Source organism: Pelodiscus sinensis, chromosome 4, assembly GCF_052426305.1.
Source record: "Pelodiscus sinensis isolate ZL-2025 chromosome 4, ASM5242630v1, whole genome shotgun sequence".
NCBI lineage: Eukaryota > Metazoa > Chordata > Testudines > Trionychidae > Pelodiscus > Pelodiscus sinensis.
In genome coordinates this window covers 48,336,608-48,359,104 of record NC_143055.1, presented here as the reverse complement: position 1 = coordinate 48,359,104, position 22,497 = coordinate 48,336,608, and the positions used below count along the sequence as shown (strand labels likewise).

Sequence of the window (22,497 nt, the reverse complement as noted above, 5' to 3'; positions counted from 1 at the left end):
TGTGTATGAATGGGGGCAGCATATATGACAGGGAGACATACGTATATGTCAAAGTAAGCAAATAAAATAGACTAATACAATTTCTTTAAACATGTTATACTGTTTTTTCAACCAAGTTTGAATCAAGCTTAATCTTCATTGCTAGTGTGGTTTGTAGGATATTCAGAGTAGATGGGACCATCAGTGAAAAATGAAAATTTAGCTCCAGATCATTTTGTCTACTTTCATATTACTCTGCATAGTTTGTTGAAGATGCAATTAATGAAATATGTTGATTTAAAAAAAAGTGGAAATAATTTCACCAGCAAATCAACTATTTCTTGGTTTCTTCTTTCTTTCTTTCTTTCCTCCAGTCGAGGACTCCTGCCCTGTAGATCATTTTGTGAGGCAGCAAAGGAAGGCTGTGAACCAGTTTTGGGGATGGTGAATTCTTCATGGCCAGAGTTCCTCAAATGTTCCCAGTTCCAAAACAGAACTGAAAATGACAACATCACAAGAGTCTGCTTCTCGCCATGGCAAGAAAGAGGAAAAAAATGTATGTTACTCTATTTTAATAATCAAATTATATATCTATATTAGGTTTTGCTCAGTAAAGCCTCTTCGGGTATATCTGGCCAAATTTGGCCAAAAAGATTGTGTGCATTAAGTCAGCTCCGTCCTAGTACTGACAGGACTGTGCACACACCATCTTCCAGAGTGACTCTGGTCCATTCCCAAGGGAGCCAGACACTGGAACTAAAGGCAGGGGTCTGTCTCACTTGTGTTCTTACTTGCACTTCTGAGTCAACACAGAGGACAGTGCCAGATTTGATTCAGGGAAGACTAGAGCTGGACAGGAAAAAGGGTAAACAGAGGTTGGACGGTCAAAGAGACAGGAACAAGGAATCAGAGTGGGGAGACTGAAAATGGCTGAAGAGGTGGCAGGGAGTTGGGACCGGATGCCAGTGGAGAACAGGAAATAATGGTAGATGGGGGATGACAGGAAGCTGGGGTGGGGTGGGAAAGAGAGATTGCATAAGAAGATAGGAAGGGAAAACTAGTACTGGCTGGACCAAGAGTTTAGGACTGAGACTATGAGATGGGAGATCCTTGGAAGGGGGAAATACTAGGGTTTGGACAGGGAGGCCAGAAAGGAGATGTCCTGTAGCGGGGCAAAAAGACTGGAACTGGGATGAAAAGCGTGAAGCTTGAAGACTAGGATTGGTTAGGCAAGGTAAACGGGGCTAGGATGAAAAGCCAGGTGTGAGGAAGAGAGAGGACAGGGACAGGTCATCAGCGTTAGTGCCTGTTATATTACGCTCTCCTTCAGAAATGGAACTGTTGGTGTCTGTCACACACACACACACACACACACACACACACACACACACACACACACACACACACACACACACACTGTGTTAAAAGAATGGTAAGTCTGTAAAGTCAAGCACTCAACAGTCAGGATGTGCCATAATTAAAGCCAGAATAAAATGTGTTAATGTACCGGTAATTAAATCTTGTATCATAACACATGGGAAAAGAGTAGTAATAGAAATGTAGCCGTGTTAGTCTGGTGTAGCTGAAGCAAAATACAGGACTATGTAGCACTTTAAAGACTAACAAGATGGTTTATTAGATGATGAGCTTTCGTGGGCCAGACCCACTTCCTCAGATCAAGTAGTGGAAGAAAATAGTCACAACCATATATACCAAAGGATACAATTTAAAAAAATGAACACATATGAAAAGGACAAATCAAATTTCAGAACAGAAGGAGGATGGGGGGGGGGAATGTGAATGTCTGTGGGCTAATGATATTAGAGGTGATAATTGGGGAAGCTATCTTTGTAATGGGTAAGATAACTAGATCCTTTGTTTAAACTCAAATGTGGAGTGTCGAATTTTAGCATGAATGACAGTTCAGAGGATTCCCTTTCAAGTGCAGATTTGAAAGGTCTTTGTAGCAGGATGCAGGTAGTTAAGTTGTTGAGACAGTGTCCTTTCTGGTTGAAATGGCAAGAAACTGTTTTTTCTTTGTGATCCTGTCTGATATCTGTTTTGTGGGCATTGATCCTTTGGCGAAGTATCTGAGACGTTTGTCCAATGTACATAGCAGACAGACACTTTCGGCACATGATAGCATAAATTATATTTCTGGATTTATTATTTACAATTTTAACATGCTAGTTGTTAAAACAAAGGGTAATAACAATAGTGTTTTTGTTTGAGAATGGGAGTGTGCTTATCTTTATATGAAAAGATTTCATGTAGAATGTATGATGAGAAATTATATAATACTGAATATTTTTTCATTTTTAAGAGAATTTCTATTTTTGCTGTATCATCTGGCAGATAGTGTCTGACTATTTTGTGTGTTTTTTACACATTTTATTACTTAAAAAGATTCTAAAGGGCTGTCTATATACCTGACTGTCCTTCCATCTGGTTTGCCTGGAACACAAACACTTATCACAATGGCCAGTTACCAAACTTCCTGATTTATGTTTGTCAGGCAGAATGAGGAGGGCCAGGCAGACAAACATATTCATGTGAGAGATTATTATCTGTATCCCAGTCCTATTTTCCCATGATAGGTAAGACTGTAACTCACATCCAGGAAAATAGGGAAAAGGCAGAGAGAGTTACCACGTTGAGTCTCAGCTGCCAATAGGTATGGAAAATGAGAGACAAGCCCCAGCACCTGGGAGATGAAATTGGGGGGGAAAAAAAAAGAAAGCAAAATATGTCTCTGTAGCATGGAGACTTTTCTGTTTTAAAGACACAATGGCATCATCGCTTATAGATACACTAGTGCGACATAAACAACACAAGGATATCACAGTGCAATAATTTTATGGGTCTCTACAACTTCAAAAATCTTAAAACAATGAATAGTCTTGTATCATGCTGCAGGACTATTCATTGTTTTCGTTTTTTCAGACTAACATAGCTAATCCTCTGAAACTCTACAACTTTAGTCGAAGGAAAAAATGGCTTCTCATTTGTTAAATGCCATGATCAAATAAGGGAGAGTTTTAAGTCAAAATGATACTTTTAGTAGCAAATGTCACAAGGAAACCTGGGTTTTTGAAAAATGTTAGCAAATTCTGTGGCTGGTATTGTATAGGTCTTGTGTGGAAAAGAAAGCATCACTGAAGAAAAGGCCACTTAGCACTATCACATTGTCTGGTGAACATCTCATTGTGCAGCCTGTTTTCTATTTTCCATTATTGTGCAGTATGTGCCCATCTAAAGGATGAAAGGGAAATTGACTGATATAAAAATACATAGCACTGGGAATTCAGCTGCAGAGGTTTGAATAAATATTTACATTAGTTTCACAGATGAGTTGAGTAAGTAAGGGAGTGAAGATCAAGTTTCCTCTCACTTGAGCCTTCTAACCTTCCCTCTATCCTGTCTGAATACTTGGAAAAATAATATTTAAATAGCATTCCTGCGGGTCTGAAATGCACTTTCCTAACCATGAAAATACTTAATTTATTTTAACTCTCCCTCTGCCTTCCTGGTATCTTCTTTGCTTTGACTAGCCAAAGCTGGTGATGGTACACTTGAGATAATAGTATGTGGTAATTTAAGAAGTAAAATGGATGCAATGAGCTGTCTTCTATAAACTTGAAGCTTATCAGAGAGTACTGGAAATTGTATCTTAAATAAATACTATAGATTGTGAAATATTTTTAGAACCAGTAGTGAAGATAGCTGCTACTGAATTTCATACAATTAAAACTATACAAGATACAGTCCTGAATAGACAGCAGCTGGAAGATAGCTACCACAAACACTTGCAGAGTCACATAGTTTTAAAGCTAGATTCCAGCTTTCCCCATGCCTGGAGGACTCCTGGAGCCCTATAAGGATCCTAAATTTCCCAGGTCCCCCACTATAACTCCAGTTCAGAGGGCCCAAAGAGTGCCATGCTACATTTTCCTTGGCCCTGGTAGGATTTACAGCCCTTTTGGCTTTCCAAAGTCATATTCCCATTAACTTCCTGACTCCTCTCCAGTTGCAGTTTCCATATTTGCCTCTCTCTGGACATGTTAACATTGGCACAGCTTGTTGTGTCTATCATTAAAATGCACTTCTGGTCCACTTCTCCTTCTGACTTGTTTGCCACACATGTGGTGAACTTTAGAAGGTCTGCAGAGAGTCCAGAATGAGAGTGGGAGCAGGAATCAAGAGTCTCTAGGTCTAATGGGAGTTGACTCATAGAAGCGAGGAAACACGCAGAGCTTCTGATCACTATAAGAGTTACCTGTTCTCTGCTTTGCCCCTCATCTCCAGTGCTGTGCAGAATCCCCTCCAATTGTCTTTCCCAGTTCCAAAGCTTAGTAGCATCTGCGGTACCACAGGGTATCCTGTTTCTCTTTTCCCATTTCAAGTAATGAACATTCAAAATTGTAAAATAATGTAGACCCAAAAAAGACATTTTCCAGACAAAAACATCTTTCATAGTGTCCAGCCATTAGCTCTATTTCTGCATCATCACCATTTGTACATGTTGGTTACGCTGTTAGCTCTTCATGGTAGGATTGTGTTTACACAGTGCCTAGCACAATGTAGGTAGGATCCCATAGGCTTGACTACAATAGAAATAAGATTACTGTATAGATTATGGAGTCACAGCTTGTTTACAAGATTATGGTTCTGTTTGTGCTGCTTTCTCTGCCTTTAAACACAGTTATGACAAGATTTTGACAGAGTGCTGATCAGACCAGGAATAATCATATTCAACACATAATAGTTGTATTCAAACACTGTAAAATTTTGTAATATACAAAGTGTACATTTGTGTATCTTGTAAATCCTTCCTTGATACCTGTCTCTAATAGCTGTCTAGCAATTAGCACTCTTCTCCTTTATCTCTTACTCTCATCTTTAAAAACTCCTCACTCTTCTTGCCTCTCCAACTATGGTCATTCCCCCTTTCACCTCCAAGTTAATTGAGCAAATGTAACCCACGCACCTAGTGGTTGTGTTTCACTGTCTCATGTAGTGGCATTTAGACCACTGACTGTGAAAGATAAGAACAGGTGAGCTCTACAGCCTAAGCTGCAAGCCAACTGGCTAGATAGCTCAAGCTGTAGAGGCTCCTACATTAAGCTCCAGAGGTCTCAGGTTCAAATCTGCTGATGACAGTTACACAAACTGTTTACAACCACTGTCTGGCTCCTCCAATTCCATCCCAAGCCCTCCCCACTTCTGCCTCTGCTTCTTGCACTCTACTGGAACTTCCCTGGCCAAAATTTCTAGTGACATCTTCCTACCCAGATCTCAGAACCAGTGCTCTATCCTCATGCTCCTTGCCTTGTCAGCACCATTAGCCATGCTTGCTTTAAAATCTTGTTCTCCCTTTAATTCTGCTCTGTTGCCTCTCCTGGATCTTGTCTACTTATCAAACAATTCCCTTCAGCAAGTGCTTTAGATGATTTCCTTCCTCCCCTCCCCCATAATTCTTTTCTAACTTTCTGTGGGGCTTCCACAGGGTGCTGTCCTTCTCTTCTCCCCCTAGACCTTATCTTTGGGTAATCTCATTCTCAGACACACATTCAACTATGATGCACAGATCTATCTCCCTACTCTCTCTACCTGTCATCTTCTGTCTAAATTAAAATATATCTACCACATCCTCATAGATGTCTATGTCTAGCTGTCAGTTCAAGCTAAGGCTCCTTCCAAGTTTTCACTGATACCTCCTTTCTCAAGGACTGTGGACAACAAGACCATGTTCCCACTCTCATCCATAGTCTGGGCAACATCTTTGACTCTGACCTAAGTCTAGATCTCCACATCTTGCTACATTTAAGTTATGCACATTCTTTTAAAATAATATCTTTAAGTTGCAGCCTTTCTTATCTTCCACATGGCTAAAATTCTCAACCAGTGTCTCAGCCTCTCACTTCTTGATTGCTGCATCATCCTTTTCTTTGATCTTGACTTGCCATTGTGTCACACACAAGCTATTGATCTTCACTTTCAAAACCCTTTCTGGCCTATTGCCACCTTAACATTCATCTCTCATTTGCAGTTGAGTTCTTTTTGCTTTCTCCCTGCTCATGCATGCAAGGATTTTCCTTTAAATGTACATGACCTTTTTCTCCTTTAGATCCTTAAATCTCTTCAAAACTATCCTATGCCTTAATTTTTTTTTCAGCCTGCTGGTATGTTGAGACTTCTGCCTATCCCACAAACCAGTACTATGTCATTGTTTCCCTGTATTCCCCTATCTATCTTTATCCATCTGTTCTCTCCTTTATTATACTTAGATTGTAAGCTCTTTGGAGAAGGAACTCTTTTTGTCCTGTGAATATGCAGTGTCTAACACAATGGGATGCTGGTCCATGGTTGTAGGTCCTAGCTTCTGCAGCAGTACACATAAAATACTAACTAAAAATAAATACCGCTTTCGAGGCTATACACCACTCTCACTTCTTCCTGCTATAGTGAGTCTAGCTATAAAGGTATCTTCACATAGTTTGCTCATTCTGTGTTGTCTCTTCTAAACAACGTTCTCTGGAAAGATAACTCCCAAGAATAAATTACCCTTTGGTCACATGTTCTTGCTAGTAGCTAAAAAATAATTTGTAAAATTGCATAACAACTTAACATTTCAAAATATAAATGGCGTGACATTGAGGTTAGCTCACATGGTTGAGGGCAGCTTTACTGCTGATCGGTGCAGACGAGATGCAGATCAGAGACAATAATTGTTCTGTTCCTACCCTAACACACATAGCTTTGAAATGTTTTTTAACTTTCAAAGCACAATACATGCATATTAATTTTGTGGTTATTCCAGGGCAGTGATCAGTATTATTGATTTTTGTTTTGAGTTCTCTCCCCTACATGCCCTACAGAAAAACAAAAATACATTTGATTTACCTCAAAAGGAGGTGACAGAGGGATATGGTCCACATGTGGGGCTGGTTTAAAAACTGGCTTCCTGCGCTGACCAGAAGTGTGGGCGATATGGTCCACAAGGAGCTGTGTCAGAGGCAGCAGCATGAGGTAGCAGGGGAGCTGTGGTCCACGAGGGGAGCTGGGTTAAAAACTGACTTCCTGTGCTGACCGGAATTGTAGGGTGGCTGCAGCGCTGATGTGGTCCTACACATGAGTAAGGACTCTTGCACCACATTGTGTACTTTAGGAATGTACATGCCACCCCCGATGCAGACGATACATGACATGCCAATGTGACTTCTCATACTCCTGTCACCAATAAAGAGGTTTCGATCAACTTCACTCCAGATCATGAGCTCAGTGGAAACTGCCACAGAACTACCTAGCAGTCCAGCAAGCATCAGTTTTGAGACATTGGTCGAGGGTCTGCCCAAGCTCTTCCTTGTGCAACTACCTCACGAATACGCAAGGACATTTTTTCATCACCTGCGCCTCTTTTTTTTTTTCCAAGCAGTGGGCAATGAATATTATGGACTGATGGGTCCTCGAAATTATAAGATCAGTGTATACCATCATCTTTACTTCTCTTCCCCCAACCTCCACACCTTCCCTGTCCCTCTTCAGGGTCCCCTCTCATGAAGAGCTCCTAAGTCAAGAAGTCCATTGTCTCCTTGACATATGAGCCATTGAGAGAGTGCCCGACCAGGGGCAGGGGCTTTTGCTCCAATTACTTTCTCACGGAAAAAAGAACGGGGTTGGAGACCCATCCTAGATCTTCACAGGCTCAACAAATACTTACACAAGCAGCGGTTCAAAATGGTTATTCTAGCATCTATAATCCCAGTGCTAGACAAGGGAGACTGGCTTGTACCCCTCAATCTACACAAGGGCTATTTTCACAAGACCATTCACCCATCCCACAGACAATTGCTCTGTTTCGCAGTAGCATCGGAACATTTCCAGTATCAAGTCCTGCCCTTTGCCTTTTCATCTGCTCCCATGGTATTTTCAAATAAACTTCCAGTCATTGTGACTTATCTACGATGTCAGGGTATTACAATCTTCCCATATCTCAATAACTGTCTTATAAGGGGATCTTCCTGGACAGAGACACACAGCATAATATGGATTGCCAGAAAGTTTTTCAAGATATTTTATCAACGAGCAAAAATCTAACTGATGCAGGTTCTGGACTTTATAGGCAAACAGGAGCAGCTAACAGGGAGTTTGGAGAGGGAGTTACCCAGGTAAAAGAGTAAAAATGGGACCCTTGTGGTAAGTGGCTGTCTGTGGTGTGTGTTTGTGTGTGGGAGAGTTATTTGCTGTGTGCTGAGCTTGTGTTTGTCTGGTTGGTTAGTTTGTTTGAAGGAGCTTCTAAAAGGTTTGAAATCTAGAAGCCTCTGTTAATTGGCTGAGCCTCAGTCAGGGGGAGGGTCTACCAGAGTTATATAAGCCTGTGAGTCAGTGACCAGGGAGCTTGCGAACAGGAGCAGCTAACAGGGAGTTTGGAGAGGGAGTTTAGAGGGCACTAGTGACTTCTGACCTTCTTTAAAACATAACTCTTATAATAATCTATATTCTAGAGATTTAAAAAGAAGCCCAGTTTATACTTAAACTTATTCATAAGAAAAATGGAGACAGAAGCCCAGCAGCAGAGTGTAACATGTATGATTACCTGCCCTGTGGGCGGGTGGCATGTGTGTGCACCCGTTGCAAGGAGCTCCTGATCCTTAGAGACCGAGTTCGGGCTTTGGAGGCCAGGGTGGCTGAACTGGAGGACCTAAGGCAGGTAGAGAGATATGTTGATGAGACTTTCCGGGACACTGTAGTACTGTCCCACCTCCAGACTGAGAGCCCCAGTGCTCTTACGGAAGATGAAAGTCTCAAGGGAACAGAGCATTCAATGACCTAATATTATATTCCTAATAAATTATATTCTAGAGGGGCAATAATAATAAATCTAAACATTTAACAATCTTAACAAATAATAATAATAAATCTAACCACTTTAAGTTGTGGGGAACAAATTATGGGGAGTCACTTCCACTTGGGGGAATCATTTTTAATACATTAATATGTTATCCCTACATACTGAAGCTTTAGGTTCTCTTGGGCCAGCAGAGAAAGTGAATTCTAGAGTCAAAGAGCCTGCTTTGAAATGCCCTGCCAGACTCCCAACCATTTCAGACTTAAATTTAGGGGCTGTTAGGTTCAACATTGCAATTGACTTCAGTTGCTGTAACAATTGAGAGAGGCCAATTATCCAACAGCCAAGGCTCAAACCCTAATGATCAATTTCAACACCTTAAATTGCAATCAGAAGCTAATTTCAGGAGTAGTGGAATAACATGCACACAAAAACTTGAATCAACACTGGTAGATGGGAGAAGGGACAGAAGGACAAAAGATAGACATAAGATTGGAACATAGAGAAATACGGCCACTAGAGGACACTTCCTTCCAGAGCTTGGAATTGGAACCCAGGATTCCTGAGTCTCAGCATTCCTCAGCTGTCTAGCTACTAGAATTGAAACCCACTGTATAACATGGGTCTCATTCTCCACCATCGTGGCTGGTCCATCCTTGTAGACAGTAAAGTCTGCTATTTCTATCTCTTACTTTCCTAGATCAAATGGTAGAGCTCTATATTCTGGATATAAAACTCCTGAGCCTAATGAGGACCCATTTTAAGGGTCGGTATGGTTTCATACGATGGAATTTATTTTTGTTTGATTAAAAAGAGTTTTTTAATGTAACTCCTTATCTTAAAATCATATAAAGAATGTCATGATTATCTGGCTTTATCTACCCACCTGCATTTTTGTCCCAATAACAGCTATGTGGGTGAAACCAGCCAGGCATTATGTTCTCAAATGAACTAGGGAAAATCATACAAAAACAGCATGTCTGAATGAATACTTTTCACGAAACAGTCACTACATATCTGACCCCTTGGTCCTGCAAACACTTTCAAAAGATGTGCCTGGGAGCTTACATTCATAACTTTTGTAAACACAAAAAAAAGCATAGTCTTAATAAAGACACTGGATGCATGGCTTATTACAAAACTCTAACTCCCTCCCCTTTTTGTCCTTTGACTGTGAAGATGTTTACAAGGCACTTCACTTTCAATGGTCTTGTACAATATGTGCTAACTACTTGTGCTAAGTAATTTTTTCCATTTTATATTTAGCTGTGATACTCTGAATATTTCCCCAGACATGAAGAAGAGCTTTGTGTATCTTAAGAACTTGTCTCTTTCACAACAGAAGTTGGTGCAATAAAAGATATTTCCTCGTCCACCTTCTCTTTCTATGGCCACATGCTGCTATTTTCACACAATTTTTTCCTCATTCAGTGTACACCATAGAATGAATCAGGGCATGAATCAGGGTTATGAAGTAAAGGTGACTCTTTTCTGTAGGACCTTTGCCTTATCTGTTGCACAAGTAAGATGATGTGTAGTGAAAGAAGCAGGAGATGGCAGGAAGAAAAGAATGGTTTCATGATTAAGGAAGCTGAATTAAACTATTTCTGTCTGTGCCATGTATGGCCAATATTGTGATACTACTATTTTGCTGGGTGTCTCTAAAAGAATGGACCATACTCTGCACCTCGTTCTGGCCAGGTGTGGCACTGCAGGTGAGCGCTACCTTACCTTCCCCCATCTGTGTGTCAGTAAATCCACTTGCACAGACTAGGGCAGGGATAGTCAATAGATGGACCTTGGGTCAAATCTGCCAGAAACTTTTGAACAGACCCTAAAATATTATTAATTTATTGCTACCATTATTGTTCTTGATTTTTTTTCTGGATGTTGATTGTACCTTGGCCCAGAAACTTGATCTTTGCCAAAAAATAATTGACTACCCCTGAATTAGGGAAAGAAGCAGCCAGACAAATCAACCAAAAGAAGGTATGTCTCATTTCATGAAGACCTTGGAAACCCAAAGGTCCTTATCTTAGGACCTAAGTCTGTGGACCACAGCAGGCTGTTTTTGTGGAGCTGGAGAGAGATCACTATTGTAATTGTAAATGGGGCAGCATCAATGAATGGGTAGGTTTCTAATTAAGTCCCACAGGGATCATTAAGGTTTTACACTGTTACTATTTTTGTTTTTGACTTGGAAGAAAATATAAGCTCCTCACTGATAAATTTTGTGAGTCATACAAAGGAATGGAGGGAGTGGGAAAACAATGAAGAGCATAGTTCACTGTTATAAAGTGATCTGATCTACTTGGTAAACTTGGCTTAAGCAAATAACATGCATTTTAATGTGTATATATCTAAGAACAAAGAATGCAGGCCAGACATACCGGAAAGCAAAGAGCTTATAAAAATGTGGACCATAACAGATAATCAGCTGAACATGAACTCATAGTCCAGCGCTGTGCCTGAAAGGACGAAGGCAATACTTGGATACATAAACAGAGTAATCTTGAGTAGGTATTGAAAGGTTATTTTACTTCTCTGTTTGGCATAAATGTAACAGATGCTAGAATACAATGTCTAGTTCTGGTGCCTACAATTCTGGAAAGATGTTGATAAATTGGATAAGGTTCAGTGAAGAGTTGTGAGAATGATTGATTAATTAGAAAACATGTCCTGGGTGAGGGAGGAGCGATTATGGGACTTTTGGGATGAGTTGCTCTCTGTAGTGTGTGTTTGGGGGTTACTTGCTGGTTGCCTGAAAGATACTGTGCGCTGAGCTTGGGTTTTCTGTTTGTTTGGAGATCCATGTGATGAGCTGTTTGAAGGACTGTGTGCTGAGGCTGGCAATTGGAAGCTGTGAGCTTCTTACTGAGAATTTGAAATGTAGACCCCTCTATTCATTGGTTAAGCCTTAACTAGGGAGCAGGGCTGTCCGGAAGGGGAGGCCAGTGTTCTATAAAGCCAGCTACTATGCAACCAGGGATCCTAGAGAACAGGAGCAGGGAGTTTCGTGAGGGAATTTAGAGAGGGAGCTTGAAGGGGGCTAGATACACTTGGCATTCTTTAACGTTTTCAAACTAAACTACACCCAAAACTATCTTGTTTAAATAAAAACCCTTTCAATCTAATTATGTGTAGGAGAGAATGCAAGCAGAAGCCCAGCAGCAGAGTGGGGCCTATTCTATTTATTGAACCCAATGTAGCATGTGCTCTTTTGACAGGTGACATGTGTGTGTCTTCAGAAATTGCTTATGGGTTTTGGAGGCCAGCGTGGCTGTTTTGGAGGAGCTAAGGGAGGCAGAGAGGTACATTGATGGGACTTTCTGGCACACAGTAGAACTGTCCCAACTCCAGTCAGACAGCCCCTGTGCTGTTAAGGAGGGTGAAAGGCTCAGGGAAGGAAAACATTAATCTGGAGCCAAGGGAAACCATCCCATGGTTGGGGACCCTTCTTCCAGATGATGCTGTAGTATCCTCTTACACTGAGGGAACTCCAGTCATTAGGAAAAGGCAGGTGTTAGTAATGGGGGATTCGATCATTAGAAATACAGATAGCTGGGTTTGCCGTGACTGGGAGAATCATATGGTGACTTGTCTGCCTGGTACAAAGGTTGTGGATCTCTGAAGGCATCTAGATAGACCTATGTGTAGTTCAGGAGAGAAGCAAGTGGTTGTGGTACATGTAGGTGCCAATGACATAGGGAAGGGTGGGAGAGAGGTTCAGGAGGACAAATTTAGGCTGCTAGGAAAGAGATTGAAATCCAGGACCTCTATAGTAGTTTTCTCTGAAATGCTTCTAGTTCCATGTGCAGGGCCAGATAGGCAGTCAAAACTTCATAGTCTCAATGAATGGATGAGATGATGGTCTAGAGAGGAGGGGTTTAGATTTATTAGGAACTGGGGAAACTTTGCAGAAAAGGGAGCCTATATAGGAAGGATGGGCTCCACCTAAACCAAAATGGAACCAGATTGCTGGCACTTACCATTAAAAAGGTTGTAGAGCAGTTTTTAAATTAAGGACTGGGGGGAAGCCGATGGGTGTGGAGGAGCACATGGATCGGACAGAGACCTCTCTTAGGGAAGGGTCTATTAATAGAGACTCTTTATGTTCTAGTAAAGAGGAGAGGATGGAAGATGATAAAGTATGGGCAAGATCAGAATCAAATGAAAAAGAGTCTGACACATTAGGAAATGGCAGACAGATAAAGAGTGACAGATGTTTAAAGTGCGTATGCACAAATGCTAGAAGTTTAAATAATAAGATGGGTGAACTAGAATGTCTTGTATTAAAGGAATATTGATATACTAGGCATCACAGAAGTTTGGGTGGAATGAGGACAATCAAAGTGACAGTCATACCAAAGTACAAAATATATCAGAAGGACAGAACCGGTCATGCTGGTGGGGGAGTGGCACTGTACGTGAAAGAAAATGTAGAATCAAATTAAGTAAAAAGCTTAAATGGAGCAAAATGTTCCACAGAATCATATTCTACATTATGGGTAGTAATTCCAGAAAGGAGAGCTACACAAAAATTAGGAGATGAGTTTAATAGAAATTTAAAGCTAAAGTAACAAAAGTAAAATTTCTGCAAGCTGCATGGAAATTTTTCTCCATAATAGAGGCCCAACTTAAATGTATACTCCAAATTAAAAAAACATAGTAAGAAAACCAAAATAACGCCCCCATGGCTTACCAACCAAGTAAAAGAAGCAGGGAGAGATAAAAAGGCATAGTTTAAAAAGTGGAAGTAAAATCCTAGTGAGGAAAATAGAAAAGAACATAAACTCTGTCAAATTAAGTGCAAAAATATAAGAAAAGCCAAAAAGAGGGAGCTAGCAAAAAAACTCAAAAAGTAATAGCAAAACGTTTAAGTACATCAGAAGCAGGATGCCTGCTAAACAAACAGTGGGACCCCTGGATGAGTGAGATGTCAAAGGAGCACTCAAAGATGATAAAGTCATTGCGGGGAAACTAAATGAATTCTTTGCTTCTGTCTCCACGGCTGAAGACATTAGGGAGCTTCCCCAACCTAAGCCATTCTTTTTAGGTGACAAATCTGAGGAATTATCCTAGCTTGAGGTGTCATTAGAGAAGGTTTTGGAGCAAATTGATGAACTTAACAGTAGCAAGTCACTGGAACCAGATGGCATTCACCCAAGAGTTCTGAAAGAACTCAAATGGGAAATTGCAGAACTATTAACTGTGGTTTACAATATATCCTTTAATTGGCTTCTGTACCTAGTGACTAGAAGATAGCAAATGTGATGCCAATATTTAAAAGAGGCTCTCAAGGTGATCCTGGCAATTACAGACTGGTAAGTTTAATGTGAGTACCAGGAAAATTAGTTCAAAGTATAGTAAAGAATAAAATTGTCAGACACATAGATGAACATAATTTGTTGGGGGAAAGTCAACATGGTTCCTGTAAAGGGAACTCATGTTTTACTAATCATCTAGAGTTCTTTGAGGGGGTTAACAAACATGTGGACAAGAGTGATCCAGTATATATAGTATATCTAGATTTCCAGAAAGCCTTTGAAAAGGCCCCTCAGCAAAGGCTCTTAAGTAAAGTAAGTTGTCAGGGATAAGAGGGAAGGTTCTCTCATGGACTTATAACTGGTTAAAAGACAGGAAACAAAGGGTAGGAATAAATGGTAAGTTTTCAGAATAGAGAGAGGTAACTAGTGGTGTCTCCGAAGGGTCTGTACTGGGACCAATCCTGTTCAACTTATTTATAAATGATCTGGAGAAAGGGGTAATAGTGAGGTGGCAAAATTTGCAGATGATACCAAACTGCTCAAGAGAGTTAAGACTAAAGCAGACTGTGAAGAGCTTCAAAAAGATCTTACCAAACTAACTGATTGGGGAACAAAATGGCAAATGAAATGTAATGTTGATAAATATAAAGTAATGGAGATTGGAAAAAAATAATCTCAACCATGCACATAGTATGATGGGAATTAAGTTAGCTACAACTACTCGAGAGAGATCTTGGAGTCATTGTGGATAGTTCTCTAAAAACATCTACTCACTGTGCAGTGTCAGTCAAAAAAGCAAACAAAATGTTGGGAATCATTAGAAAAGGACATCTTATTGCCTCTATATAAAACAATGGTATGCCCACATCTTGAATACTGAGTATGGATGTGGTTGCCTCATCTCAAAAAATATATATAGATATTGGAACAGGTTCAGAAAAGGGCATAAAAATGATTAGAGATCTGGAACGGGTTCCATATGAAGAGAGATGAAAAAGATGAACTTTTCAGCTTAGAAAAGAGGAGATGAAGGAGGGATATGATAGAGGTCTATAAAATCATGACTGGTGTGGAAAAAGTGAATAAGGAAAAGTTATTTACTTGTTCCCATAACATAAAAACTAGAGGTCACCAAATGAACTTAATAGGTAGCAGGTTTAAAACAAACAAAAGGAAGTTTTTCTTCACACGGCGCATGGTCAGCCTGTGGAAATCCTTGCCAGAGGAGATTGTGAAGACCAGGACTTTAACAGGGTTCAAGAACTAGATAAATTCATGGAGGTTAGGTCCATTAATGGCTATTGCCCAGGATGGGTAAGAATGGTGTCCCTAGCCTCTGTCAGAGACTAGGAATGGGTGGTGGGAGAGGGATTGCTTGAAGATTTCCTGTTCTGTTCACTCCCTGTGGAGCATCTGGCATTGGCCACTGTCAGCAGTCTGGATACTGGGCTAGATGAATCTTTGGTGTGACCCAGTATGGCCGTTCTTATGTTTTCTTAGGGTACGTCTAGACTACATGCCTCTGTTGCCAGAGGCATGTAGATTAGGCTACCCGACATAGTAAAATGAAGCGGTGATTTAAATAATCGCCGCTTCATTTAAATTTACATGGCTGCCGCGCTGAGCAGACAAACAGTTGATCAGCTGTTTGTCGGCTCAGCGCCATAGTCTGGACGCACGGGTGTCGACATCAAAGGTATTTGTCGACCACCTAGGTATGCCTCCTGGGATGAGGTTTACCTGGGTGGTTGACAGATACCTTTGATGTCGACACCCGCGTGTCCAGACTATCGCGCTGAGCCATGTAAATTTAAATGAAGCGGTGATTATTTAAATCGCTGCTTCATTTTACTATGTCGGGTAGCCTAATCTACATGCCTCTGTCGCCAGAGGCATGTAGTCTAGACGTACCCTTAGTGATTGTCTTAGGAAGTACAGTCTAGTTAACTTAACAAAGAGAAAGTTAAGAGGTGACTTGATTACAGTCTTTAAGAACCTGTCTGTGGGGAATAAATACTTAATAAAGATTTTATAAATATTTAATATTTATACCCCATGCCCTCCATCCGAGCCCAGGTGACACCACAGTAGTGTGGCAAGATCCGGCGCTTACTTCCCCCAGCAGGAATTTACTGTCAGGGTTGTGCCCATGCCCACAGGTGTTGTGGGGGACGCGGCCTACCCCCTGCTGCCCTGGCTAATGCAGCCCTACACAAGGCGGCTGGACCACAACCGGGCCCAGTTCAACAACCGCCTCAACTGGGCCTGAAACCAAGTGGAGTGTGCCTTCGGGCGTCTGAAAGCCCAGTTCCGTTGTTTGCTCACCCGTCTGGAGATGGTTGAGTGGAATTCCCAGAGGTAGTGGCTGCGTGCGCCACAATCTCGTGGAGCGGAGCAGGGAGGCCTTCCTCCCGGCATGGATGGCAGGCGAGGGTCAGGCCTACGAACAGCCCCGCACAGCTGCCATCCGCCAGGTGAACCATGATGGGATGTGCATCCGGGAGGCCCTGACGGAGATGTTCTCCCAGGCCCCATAGTAGGGTCTCCTCTGTCTCCCTTTACATCTCCCTCCCATCCCCAACCCTTGCCTCCTTACCTCCCAATAAACAACAACACAGGGTTTTTTTTTTTAACACAAAGTTGGAACTTTTTATTTACAATGGGGAGGGGAGAGGCTCTCAACTGGGAGGGATGGCCCCTGAAACTGCTTCTTTGGGGGTGGACCTGCACATGGGGTTGAGGCCGCGTTGGGGCAGGCAGCTTGGGGACGTAGGCTGGAGGGGCAGGAGCAGGAGGGGCCATTGCGGGAGCAGGAGGCATTGCTATAGGAGGGATGGCGGGTGCATGGTGCGGGGCAAGGCCATGCCATAATGAATGGCGTGGCCAATGTGCGCAGTGAGGGTGGATATGGCATCTGCCATGCGCATGCACTGGGCCTGGAAGAGGCCCCAGGCCTTCTGGTGCCACTGCAGGTCTGCCTCCAGGCTGTGAGGCTTTGGGCTAATCAATGGTTTTGACAGGGAGTGAGATAAATGACACAGTGCCTGGGAGCACATATGGCAGACATGGTCTGGGCTCTCAGATCCCCATCAGGTGGGATGTCTCCTGGATGGAACCAGGGGAGTGACTGGGGAGTGTACCATCCTTGCAGCAAAACTCAGGCGACCCTAGGGCCAGCCCGAGCGCTTTCCCCCTCCCCCTCCCCCTCCCGGTAGCCCTCACACACGGTAGCCCAGGGACATGTGTGGCCACAGTGGGGACTTCCCTCGGGGGGCCAGCCAAGGCACCGGGAGCAGGCAAGGGGCTCAGTGGGGCCACGCTCACAGGGCTGCGGTTTTCCCAGGAGCAGCTGGCTGTGCCTCACAGCCAGGCATGGGACAGTGTGCCGGTCTGTGTGCTGCACCCTTGTGGAGGTGCGGGCTCTGGCCTGAGCCCCTGGGTCCCTGGCTGGTTCCAGCCGGCCTCCACCCTTCCCCCCTGGTCCTGCCGGATGTGTGTGAACAGCACGGTCCCAGGCGTGCCCTGGAGCTGCCTGCCGCAGCCACATGCCGCTCGGTCACCAGGCTGCACATGGTTGCACGTGCTGCATACTGCTAATACTACACAGCGTGCAGCTCATGTGGCCTGAGTGACACGCTCTCCCCCTTCCCCATCCTGGCACCTGGCTCCCCCCTGCCCTTGTGAGTGCAAAGTGCAACACTCACTGGTGGATCCTTCCCTTGCCTCTGAGGACACACGGGAGACATCGGGGCTGCCGGAGGGGACCTCTGCGTGGAGGGTCACAGTGTTGGCCTCGTCGTCCGACCTGCTGGCTGGCTCTTCTTCCCTCCCCCCCCTCCTCGCTGGTCCTGGTGTGAGGAAGTGTCTGCAGCTGTCCACAGGGATGGACGGTCCCTGGAGTGGTGCCTGCCCCAGGATGCGATGGAGCCACTGGTAGTGGGGGCAGGTGTTGGCTCTTGCCCCCTGGCCCGGACATAGCCCAGGAGCAGCTCTTTCACCTTAGCCCAGAGTTGCTCGAGGGTGCGGGCTGGATGTCCCTGGTGTCAGAGCGCCTGGGCCATGCGGTCAAAGATATCCACATTGCGGCGACGGGAGCGGGTGTCGTGGAGGGCCTCCTCTTGCGGACCAGGATGGGGCCCTCCGTTTTCTGCCCCTTGGGGCCTCCTGTGCTGGGGGTGCGGGTGGCTGTTCCCCCCCCCCCCCCCCCCCCCGGAGCTGCCATCCTGCTTTGGTGGCTTTTGGGGACGGCAGGAGCCGTGTGGCACAGCTCTGAGCAGAGGCAGCAGAAAGGTTTCTGCCTCGTGGCCTCTGAAGGCTGCGTCTGCCTTTAAGGGGTCTCGGGTTACCAGGAAGTCCAGAGCTGCCTACAGGTACGGAGCGTCCAAGCGGCCATTAGGGCTTTTTTCCGTTTAGACTGCTTTTGTGCAAAGTGTCTTGGCTGCCTGTCTACACTGGCCTCTTGCGCAAGAACACTTGTGCAAGAGCGCTTATTCCTGAGTGGGAGCGTCAGAGTATTTGTGCAAGAAGCACTGATTTCGTACATTACAACGTCAGTGTTCTTGCGCAAATACTCGTGGTCAGTGTAGACAGGCGGCAAGATTTTGCGCAAAAGCACCTTCTTTTGCGCAAAATCATGCCAAAGTAGACACAGCCTTAGTGTTTAACAATGAGAGTAGTTGACCACTGGAAAAATTTACCAAGGATCATTGTGAATTATCACTAACAATTTTTAAATAAAGATTGGATTTTTTTTCTAATAAGTATACTCTAGGAATTATTTTGGGGAAGTTCTGTGGCCTTTGTTATACAGGCAGTCAGACTTAAATGATTAGAAGGATCCCGTTTGTTGTGGAATCTGTGAACTGATTCTTGTAAGCTGTCTAGCTTCCAATCTCCTCTCTTTTGCTCAGCATCCTAATCGTGTTTAAATAGGTCATGCTAGTTGGGGCAGGGAATCTCATTGATTTTACCCAAGTATTTCTGATTGTGAGCTCCTGGCTGACTCTTAAAGGAGTAGTAGACTCCTTCACAGAAGTCTAGTTTGGCACCTGGGATCACTTGCAGATATGTTGGGATCTTACATCTTCAGCTGAAACAATCAGAGCTGTGCTTTGAACAAGTGATATTAATAGGCATGGAAGAACTAGATTTGTATTGGTAAATGTTGGTAAAGGTCAATTTCACTGTACACACAAAAAACAACAAAAATAAATAAAAATTTACAAACAGGCAAAGTAGAAAAATGCCTGAGAACTTTTGGTTTTATTTAAGGGTATTTATTTAGTATATTTTGACATAAAATATTTACAGTTTGGGTTTTAATGATTATAAAGTTTTCAGTTTTTGAATTTCAGACATTAAATAAATACTGTCTGATGCTCCCTATTGTCTGATCTCTCCATAATTTCCCTGAATTTTGAACATTTAAATAGATAAAAATTGAAAAAAATTTTACAAATAAATCTCAGTAGTACTTGTCAAAATTAGATCTATATATAAAAAATCAAATTCTGCCAAGCCTACATATAAAAATCTTGATTACTCTGATAAATCAGGGCCTAGGAGTTTCAAATTGGGCACCCAAAATAAGTAGGCATTTTGACAACTTGACCATACTCTCTGTATCTCAGTTCCCCATCTATAAAATGGAGCTAATGGCACCTAATATTACAGGCGCATTTTGAAAATAAAACTATGAAGCTCTGAGATGATGGATAGTGTAAGGAGATTCCAAAAGTCCTTACGGGCTGCAGGGTGAGTGCTGGGTATCTTCCACCCCTTTCTAGCAACTTGGGGGTGCACAAGGCCTTAAAAAGGGCAGTGAAATGGTAGGACTGTGGCTCCAAGTTATTCCACACCAGCTATCAAATTTGACTGGCCGTTTAGAGAGTAAAAAGGTGTGCCCTTACAGGAAAGTATAAGAGTGCACTGACCCAGTGAATGTTCAGAGGCACCTCACCATGTTCCCTTATGGCACTAGACTCTACTTATGTTTATGTTTAATAGTATGGTCCAAAACCTTTGTTTTTTCGTCTTTTATGTTCTGGTCACCTTGCCTCCACAGAGCTTGGACCTACAGACATTCATTAAGAAAGGTATCATAGTATATTTTCTTATTGTCGCATCTGTGTCCCCATTACATAATTCTGTATATCTGATACAATGTTCTATCTTTGAGTAGAGAGCGCAGAGATTGGTAGAAGGTGGGGATACATGATTGCATTGGAAACGCATCTATGTGTGGAGGACATTTTAAAATTATTCATATACATTTTATCACATTTTTCTATACAAGTTTGTATGTTGATTTAATATATCTAAGATTTGATTTGTCTCTTGGGGAGGATGATTTGATGTTCCAGGATTTAAGAATGTGTAAGTAGATTTCAAAAAATATTTTTTTGTTGTCAGCAACCAGTTATATACAAGTGTAATTACTGTAGAGCTCTCTTTTTGCTTACTGGCATAGTACAGTAGGATGAACAACCATGTTCCTGGGCTGCAAGATGGTGGAAACCTAGGGCTCAATTTTCAGAGGTACTGAGAACCTGTAATTCCAGCCAAAGTCTATGCAAACTGTGGATGACTGACCCCTTTGATAATCACATTCTTCCTCGTGTAAGTGATCCAACATTGGACAATGAATCAGCTCCATTCATTGTTTTCTCAGTTAATCAAAATCACTGTGGAGAATAGATTATGACTTTCCTTCTAGCAGGGGTTGATCGGCCCCACCCGCATTGCACACCTTCCCCCCAAACTCCTACCCTGCCTGTTCTCCACCTTCTCCCTTGTGGCATCCCTGTTCCTCCTCCTAACAGCTGTTTTATGGCAGGCAGGAGGCACTGGGAGGAAGGGCGCAGAGGAGAAGCTTGACTGCTAGTGGATTCTGAACACCTGATAATCTTTTCCTTTAGGTGCTCCAGCCCCAGAGCACCCACAGAGTCAGTGTCTATGAGAATCAATATCACACATCCCTATATGACAGTGCTGGCCTGTCTCAAAAATCCAATTTTTCTTTCTTAAGCACTTCCACAACAGTCGTATTGTTTCCATTAAGAATTATTTTACAGCTTTTCTATTTGTTGGCAAAGTTGGTATTGCCCTGTTGGTCCCAGGATTGCAGAGACACAAGGTGGGTGAGGTAATATCTGTTACTGGACCAACTTCTGTTGGTGAAAGAGACATGCCCTAGAGCTACCTGTTGTCGGGAAAAGTAAATCTCAGGTCCAACACTGGGTTCTCAAAGTACAAAGACATGCTATACAGGTATCTGTCAAACACAAGCAGTTTATTTTCTGATAGCTATCAGCTGTACCCCTTAACTAAAAGAACAACATGATAGGAAAAGCGGCGTTCTTACATCCCTTCTGCTACCCAGGGAACCCAATTTCAGCTGCGGATGAAGTGAGAGACTGTCTCAGCTTCTGAGGAGCTGGTATCCAAAGCCCATCAGTAAGGTCCAAATTGCTGTGCACTGGTGCAGCTTTAAATACAATGTCTCTGCCTTGTTCTGCAGCTTGGAAATTTCCGGGAATTACTCGTCCCTTGGTACAGTATGGCTCAGCTGTACTGCTTGTCCTTTGACTTTGTTTACATGATCAGTACATTTGGGTAAACAGGATTATTATGTTCCTGCCCTTATCTACAATTCATTCTTGCTACAATGGCTTATGTTCCTAGAGGCTTGCTTCTGGCTCATCAGTAGTAGGGAAGTGTGGGGGTGAGGGAAAGAGGGGGAATGCAGACCTCACCACCCCTTTACTTCACATGTACAGAGTTCTTCCGCAATTGACCCCTACACTACCATAGTGGTGTCCTTCAGATCACTTTGCACGCCTTGTCTTTTTATCTGCCACTGAATTAGGTATCTTCCCTTGGGAGCTGTCCTGGTGTTTCCTAACGTGAAATATATTTCTCAGCTCCCAGGAGAAATACTCAATTTAATTTTTTTCATGTGTGTGAAAATAACTTGATAGACTTTCCAATGTTGCTCGCTATTCTAGTATCCCAATACATTGGCAGCTTTTATCCTCACAGTGCCTTTGTGAGGAAGGGAAGCATTAACAAGGCTTGAATTAAATCAGATCCCTCTGGAGAAGAGCTCTGGTAAATATTTTCAAACCTGCAAAAGCCTGAGACCTCCCACAGGGCAGAAGCCTAAGCCTTGGAGCTCCCTGTGGGCAAGCCCTGGTGCTCCATGAGGCTGAAGCACAGAACTCCAGCACTGTGAAGCCCCAAGCCTTGACTTGCCCGATGGTGTTGAAGCCCTGAGCCCCAGAGTGCTCTCCAGGGATGAAGCTTTGGCACCTCCTATGAGGCTGAATCCCCATGGTTTCTGGAACTGTTTAACAAGTATATGAGCTCTGAGTATTATCTCCTTGTACAAAAGGAAAACAGAGG

At 43.0% G+C, this 22,497-nt stretch overlaps 1 protein-coding gene across 7 annotated transcripts in view; it reads left to right on the top strand.

Moving 5' to 3' along the window:
- Window positions 1–22,497, top strand: part of CORIN (corin, serine peptidase) — a 221,622-nt gene that overhangs the window by 104,995 nt on the left and 94,130 nt on the right. For all 7 annotated transcript variants that reach the window (XM_075930473.2, XM_089777859.1, XM_075930476.2 and 4 more), the window contains one exon: window positions 354–535. In XM_075930473.2, coding sequence (XP_075786588.1) covers window positions 354–535 — 182 coding nt within the window. The remainder of the gene's footprint in view (window positions 1–353; window positions 536–22,497) is intronic.